This window comes from Petaurus breviceps, unplaced genomic scaffold (assembly GCF_028583685.1).
Source record: "Petaurus breviceps papuanus isolate PSGF00001 unplaced genomic scaffold, PetGlider_PUasm1.0 90822, whole genome shotgun sequence".
Classification (NCBI taxonomy): domain Eukaryota; kingdom Metazoa; phylum Chordata; class Mammalia; order Diprotodontia; family Petauridae; genus Petaurus; species Petaurus breviceps.
In genome coordinates this window covers 25,004,572-25,012,402 of record NW_027187351.1, presented here as the reverse complement: position 1 = coordinate 25,012,402, position 7,831 = coordinate 25,004,572, and the positions used below count along the sequence as shown (strand labels likewise).

The following is a 7,831-nucleotide window of genomic DNA, read 5'->3' as shown; positions in this document are numbered from 1 at the left end:
TATCTATCTATCTATCTATCTATCTATCTATCTATCTATCTATCTATCTATCTATCTATCTATCTATCTATCTATCTATCTATAGGTATTAAATAAATCCTTGACAATTGACTGATCCAAATTAAGTCCATTTCTAAAGGAAACTAGGAAAAGAAAAAGTTGAGTTAGTTTGGTAGGTTTTCAAACAGGTAGGACCTGAAATAAATAATAAATTGGTGGGTATTATTCATTGGGTTCAAAATGAGATTTTATTTTTAGGAATGAAAACTACACATTATTGTATCTATACTAAATAAAGCTCTCCTTACTAAAATGGTTTAAACCTTCAGTTTACTTAGTCACAGAGATAATCAGATTGAACCATCCTCTGATCTCAACTTAAAAAAAAGAGAGCAGTAGTAGCTCAGACCTGAGAACTGGAGAGAAAGAAGAAGAAATAAAGCCTCTCCATTCAAGCTGAATGGTGTAAGCTAAATTTTTTTTATCTACTTGATAAAAAAGCCCACATATAGCTGCCAAACTTATTCCAAATCCTTATTAAGCATCATTCAAATCTGATGTTTTGTACCACCAGCTATGAATTTTAATAAGCATGTTATTGCTTTAGGTGCCACTGGGATTTAAGAGAATGTATTTTGTTTATTTTTAAATGGAAATATCTAATTGTTCGATTTGGGAGATTATGAGCAGTGTGTGCAATGTCCAGGGAGAGAAGGGTAGCACAGAACACTAAGTAAATTCCTTTTTCCTATGTCCATTTTCATTGTACAGAGGGTTAAATAAATTGGAAACTTGACATAGATTATAAAACAAGTTACTTCATCTAGATATTAGTTGTTACCAGCAAATCTTTAAAACAGATTCCTGCAAAAGGTGAGTCTTTGGGGAAGTAAGGAAGGTAACAAGAAGGTAAGAAGAAAAAGGAAGGTATATGAAAATTCCTTCTAAGACAAAGACCAAATCTGGAAAAATACAGAAACCTGAGCAAGGTCCATCACGATAGCAATACTTTGTCTAATGCCTCTGACATCCTTGTGAGGAAGTCAGACATCATTTTGACCCCCATTTTTTTTTTTTTTACTCTGAGAGATTTTACCTCTATTGAAAACTTACTGGCCATCACAGCAAGGATTTTTCGTAAAAAGGGGTTTCTGTACATAGGTTTAACCAAAAAACATGGTTAGGCCAGTTTTCCCTGGGAAGACCTTCATCAGGGTCCTTTCCATTCTTATTCTATGGCCATCATTTAGCAGTCTATTCAAGAAAATGGAGTTTTGGTGTGATACAGACCTGATCTAAGTATGACTTCACATCACTTTGGTACATTTTATTTTTAAGCACTGAATCACATCTGTAAAAGACTTCAGAATTTTGAGTAAATCAGTGGGCAATCATGACTTTAACAGACTGATGATGGTGGATATCTTCCACCACTTGGCAGAGAGCTGATGGAATAAGGGTACAGAACCAGACATACATCTTCAGAAATGGCCTGTATCTTGATTTGGTTTGGCTCCATGCTATATAACTTTAAAAAAGGAAAGTTTCTCTTGAGAGAAGGAGAAGTTGGTAAGTTCATGGGCAGCAAAGATATGAAAATGAAAAAAAGGGCATCAATAAAACATTTTTTAAAGCAATTGGGGTTAAGCAACTTGCTCAAGTTTACACTGCCAGTTTTTTTGGGTGGGTGTTAAGTATCTAAGGCCGGAACCCATCCTGGGTCTCCCGACTCCGGAGTATAGTTTTGGCCCATAGTATTTATGATTTGTGTGCCACTGAAATGCTACTTACTGGAGTTATTTATTGCACTGATAGATGTATCGGCTGGCTTTTTTTGTACAACCAAACCAACATTCCATGAGATGCTGTTGCTTTCATTAGACACCTATTAAATACAGTTCAACCTTAAACGAGAATATTGTCAATCTTCCCCAATGAACAAAAGGTCGGATTCTCCAAAGCATGAACCTGATACTCTCACCTACTGTTCCAATCATTAGACCAGTATTGCGTATTGAAATTTAAAGTAAAATCTCTCAAAGAAAAAAATGCATAATTTTAATAAAGTTGCCTTTGGATCAAAAGAAAAAAAATTACTGCGCCACCTAGCTGCCCCATCAATAAAACATTTTAAAAGCTGTACAGAGGGAAGGGAGGGGAGATACACAAAAAAAAAAAATCAAGAAAGCAATTTCTTACTACTTTGATTAGGTTCATATATGTCTTAAAAATAATATACTGAATGTGGTAAAAGTTCACAGTTTCTTGTCTTGTTTGTGATTATTGAGTTCACAATAATGATTTTTTTTTTTAACAAGCAACTCTGATGTAGCTTACCGGAATTCCAGGGGTCCCTGGAGAACCTGGAGGTCCTTGGTAACCAGGGGTTCCTGGAGAACCTTTGTTTCCTGGGGGTCCCATGGGGCCTATGATCCCCTTCACTCCTGGAAGGCCCGGTTTTCCTCTTTCACCCTGTGGACCTCTGTCTCCTGGTATTCCTTGATCACCCTATCAGAGAAAATGAACATTTCTTAGGGCACTATACTCATTTTAATAGGTAGCAAAGCTGGAAAGCATCAAACCAGACTTATTTGCCATGCTCTATAATGCTTACTGTTTCATGTTGTTTTTCCATATAACTCTTAGGCCCAGGTTGTCATTCGAACAATAAGATAAATTGATGTAGAGGAATTTGTCACTTGAATTTTCTACCAGTCTATGAAAAGGGTAATCTATCAAATTTTAGGGCACTGAGTCTCTCTTGAATTCATGCATTTGACCTGTTTTTTTCCTGCTTTGTCTTATTTTGCTTTCCATTTGAAACTCTTGCTTTTTAGACTTGTGGTTTATTGTGCTTGTATTTCAAATATATTGTACATTTTTATGTGTGTGTGTGTGGATAGATGTACCCTGAACACATACATCTGCTTTAAGTTGTATACAAACCCAGTCACTTGGGAAAGGGAAGCATTAAAGAAAGCCAACATAAATGATGGAAGCCATTTCTATCTGTCCTTAGATAGCTAAGAGTGAAGAGCCTTCTCAAAAGGCATAAATGAAGGACCCATGAGAGATTTTCTCAAGATGGCCATTCATTAGATGATATGAGTCAGTAGAAGTTAGAAAGTTATTACTTGGATATATCTGAATTTGTTGTAAATTTCCTCAAATGCTTATTTTATGCCAAGGTTTCCTTGCCATTCATAAATATTTGAATATGGAAAATGTAAAAACCTCTATTTCCCTTGTATTTCTTTAACTGGAAAAAAAAAGCAAACAATTATTATCATGTCCCAAGGGCTAAAACCCTGTTATAGAGAAACATGTTAGTAAAGTTAGGAAGCTGTCTGTTCAATTATAATACAGTGGGTATGATGATAGGTAGATCTCACCTGGGGGACTATTAATGAAGCTGCCTGTACAGCCATACTTAGCATTATAGTACAACAGCACAGTTAATAACTGACATACTGAGACCTATTATACTAGAAGCTATCTTTCTACTCTAGTAGAAGGCCTAAGGAAGGAGAGGTCCCCAATGCATCACAAATTCAGGAAGTATATTTCTATTATTAATAGAGCACAATCTGCTTAATTCAAAATGGTGGTCTCCGATGAATCATGTTGGCTAGATTGAGAATGTGACTTTCTATTTGTTAATAGAGCAGGACATTATTGATTCAAAACAGATTCTTTCCTTGGAAAAGGAATACCATCTCCATTGACCTTTGTAACTGAGACCATGCAATAGAGAGGACAAGACATTGTTTCATACTCAAGGGCAGAGCTAAGAAATAAGACCTGGATCCTACTATGTGATCTGACTCAACCAGAAACAGTTGACTTTGAAATGCAGATCATTTCAGCTTTTTTCTTGAGTTTGTTCTCTTCACTTATGGATGGCCATAAAAGCTACAGTCCCTTGGGTCTTTTCCTGATCTTTTTTTCTCCTCATGTTGAAAGAGTAGAGATTTTTTTATTTTGTTTTCTCCATCAGTGGCAGGGATGTTTTTTTCTCCTTAATTTCTCTGTGGGCAGTCAAGTATAGAAGGATACTCTTTTGGAAGGCAAAGGAGTAACCAAAATATTTTTCTTTATTTTTTTTTTCAGTTAGAAATTGGGAAGTCCATATGGTCATGTGTCAAGGTAGGCCTAATTTGGCCCAGAAGAGGTTTGCTATTGCCATCATCCTTTCAGAAATAATCATTTCCCTTATAATATAATTAGTCTTTGTTCTTTTTTTGTTTGTTTTTTGTTTTTTTTTGTTCCAGATCTGTCATTTCAAGTTGTGTGGGAGAACTCCTGGTATAGAAACTCTATTTACAGATGCAGATCAGCTATTCATCTATACTTCATAGTCTTAGAGAGTAGTCTGAGGCAATGAAATATTAAGTGACTTATCCATAGTCAATTATCACTTTAGTTACAGGTGGGAATTAAACCAAGTCTTCTTCATACCAATGCCTCTATTTATTATGCCAGGTGATTTTTTTTAACATTTTAAAGTATTTTTAATGTGAAAATTCCATTTTCCTTTATAGTAATCACTTAAACATATAGCTAAATACAGATATAGGTCTAAATAAAGATAAATATGTATTATACACAGATGAAAGTGCTGATCTTGGAGCAATGAGTACAATTTTCAAAAAAGCAAGTTTAGGATTGATCTGAAAAAAATTCCTTATAATTAGCACCATCTGAAGTGAAATGGGCTACTCAGGAGGGTAGTGGGTTTCTTAGTGGAAGTTTCCAGAAAAGTGATATAATTTCTTTTCAGATAAATTAGGAAGAATTCTTATTCATTAACATAGAATGAGTCTCTTTTAACTCAGATACTGTGATTCTATGATACCTTTCTAAGTTAATCTCACCTCCATTTGGACCAGACCTATGATTTCATTGGTATTAGAAGCTCCTTCTATCAGCATCTGCTCTTCAACTCTATTATTTTATTTTATTTTATTTAAAGCAATTGGGGTTAAGTAACTTGCTCAAGGTTACAGGCCAGTTATTTTTTGTGTGGGTGCTAAGTATCTGAGGCCAGAACTGATCCCAGGTCTCCCAATTCCGGGGCCGACGCTCTTACTCACTGCGCCACCTGGCCGCCCCTCAACTCTATTATTTTAGAGAACTTCCTGAGAACCCATAACAAGTATGTGTCAGAGTCAGGATGTGAAACTAGGTTTTTCTTCTGTGCTAACTTTTTATCCATTGTGCAATGCTATCTTCCTCAGGATTCTCAGATTACTTCCTTATGAAAAAAAAAAAACTTACAAAAATAAAAATCTAGATGTCATACAAGTACCTTTTAGTTGGTCTATTTTTCTTAATCTCTGTATCTCAGAGGTAAATGGACATTTGCACTGGTCAAAGTACTGTATGTTAATACCTCATTTGGTTTTGAGTAGCCTTAAATGCCTTTCCTAATAGGAAAAATTACTTTGTCCACTAGAAAGCAGACATGTTTCCTTAAATGGTAATTAGCATTTGCATTGTGTGCATTTCTTCATTTTTCTCCCTACTAATTTCTCCTGACTGATATTCTGGGTATATTTATAAATGTAGTCTATCTGTGGTCACCTTAAGAGAGCAGTGTTATCAAAGACAAATCTTTTGGGGTTTAGTGCTCTTGGGATTATCTGGGCATTGATCATTAGAGTACCTGGAAGTGAATTCCACAAAATAAAAGTCTAATTTTGTTTGTGTGTGAGAGAGTAAGAAAAATACTTAATGAGAACTATCAACCACCTGACCATGAGGAAAATTCTTAGCTCAATGATAAGTATACCAACCTGACATAGATTGATAACTATCCAATACTGCTGACATCTTCTTTTTAGAATTAATTCTGTGTCTTATTGGATTATAAAAAATTCTTATTTAACTGTTTAGGAGTTGCTTTTAAAAATTAAACATGTGTGTTTGTACCAAATGAGACATTTTCACTCATGAATAGTCTATGTTGTTGTTGTGCTTGATAGCAATTGATACTTAGTCTTTTTGTTCTGGGGCAGCTAGGTGGTGCAGAGCTCTGGGACTGGAGTCAGAAAGACTCCTATCCCTGAGTTCAAATCTAGCCTCAGATATTTACTAGCTGTGTGACCCTGGACAAATGACTTAACCCTGTTTGCCTCAGTTTCCTCATCTGTAAAATGAGCTAAAGAAGGAAATAATAAACCACTAAGGTTTCTTTGCCAAGAAAACCCCCAAAAGGGTCATGAAGAGTCAGATATGACTGAAAAATGGCTAAGCAACAAACTTTTTGTTCTGGATACCATGCCTCTCTTAATTAGGCCCAAGAGTACAATAGTTTTGGTGGGTTTTGAAAGGAAGGGAAAGGAAATAGTTAATTTTTTTTGTGGGGGGTAGATGATTGTAATGGTAATGGTAATTTGAAGATCTTCCCTGCCCCTTAATAAGGTTAGGGGAATTTGAAGACTTTCCCTGCTTTGAAAATAAATTCTGCCCCCTAATAAGCTGAATGTAGTCACATGGAGCCTGTGGTAGAAAGAAGTTGCTGAGGGGTGGAGCAGAGACCACAGGAAGCTGGGAGTCAGAGCCAGAGAGAAGGTGGGAGAGAGAGGATACTCAGGCAAGGAGCTAGTCAGGTTTATGAGTAAAATATTGATCTTGTATTGGTTTGTTGGAAGGCTAAAGAATGCTATGTTGTAGTGCATTAACTTGTATGTTGCTATGATAGATTTGGTTTCCTGGTGCTGGGATTTGGTTTTCTGGTGTCTGAATAAATGTTTTGCTTCTGTCCTCCATACAGAGGGTTTGTTATATTTTGCAATTGAGCATCATGAGGGAATATTTATAGTCATGGTCAGTGTATTTATCGTGTTTGTAGGTGCTGTAAATATTGCATTGGTACTACAATGATCTAAGCATGCAATGGTTTTTCATGAACTTACGTAGTCCTTACATTTGACTGTTGGCAATCTGGCTGTTTTCAAAGGGATAGATTCTTAGTATATGGTCTTGTGAAAAGTCTGCATGCCACTTACAAGATAAAATAGTCTTTCCTAGTCCTTAGACCCTATATTACTGCCTTCTATGAGATAACAATGGTTTTGAGAAAATGATCTTACTGTGCCAGACTCACAGAATGATGGTGATGAGAGTAATCATCATCAATCAGGGTAATAAAAATAAAACTCTCTGAAAGTCACTGGCATTGCCAAAGGCATAATTACAAATTCTCCTTCCCTCATTCCTTTTCTATACCATTTTTTTTGGCCAGAAAATTGGGGTTAAGTTCCTTGCCCAAGGTCACACAGCTAGTAAGTGTCAAGTGTCTGAAAGTGGATTTGAACTCAGGTTTTCCTGTCTCCAGAGCTGATATTCTATCCACTATGCTACCTACCTGCCTTCTATAACCTTTTGTACTCATTTATTTGAAATTCTTAGCTCCTGTGACTTCCATATTTCCTTTACATTAACCACTCGTTAAAGACCACTTTTTCCTCACATTTCAGAACTTATTATTCAAAATTCCTTCACTTCTCAAACCTAAAACTCTGAAATTACAGTTAGTCACAGTCTTGAGTCAATAAACACTCATTGTGCTTACTTGATTCAAGTCATTGCGCTAAACACTGGGTGCACAAAAATGGAACACAACCTGGTATCAGTGAGCTAATATGCTAAAGTCATGGGGATGAGGAGGAATACATACAAACTACCATAAAAATGACTAGAGAGGAATCACTTTCAGCTAGGGGAAATCTTCATGGAGGAGGTGGTACCTGAATGAGTCTCGAGAGAATAGGACAGGGATAGTGACTAAGATTGGGGTTGGATTGCTGATTTCATTGGTATTGGAACT

At 36.1% G+C, this 7,831-nt stretch overlaps 1 protein-coding gene across 1 annotated transcript in view; it reads right to left on the bottom strand.

The window, feature by feature from the left end:
- COL19A1 (collagen type XIX alpha 1 chain) overlaps positions 1–7,831 on the bottom strand; it is a 426,484-nt gene that overhangs the window by 23,587 nt on the left and 395,066 nt on the right. Inside the window, exon 48 of the mRNA XM_069070725.1 lies at positions 2,338–2,508. Coding sequence (XP_068926826.1) covers positions 2,338–2,508 — 171 coding nt within the window. The remainder of the gene's footprint in view (positions 1–2,337; positions 2,509–7,831) is intronic.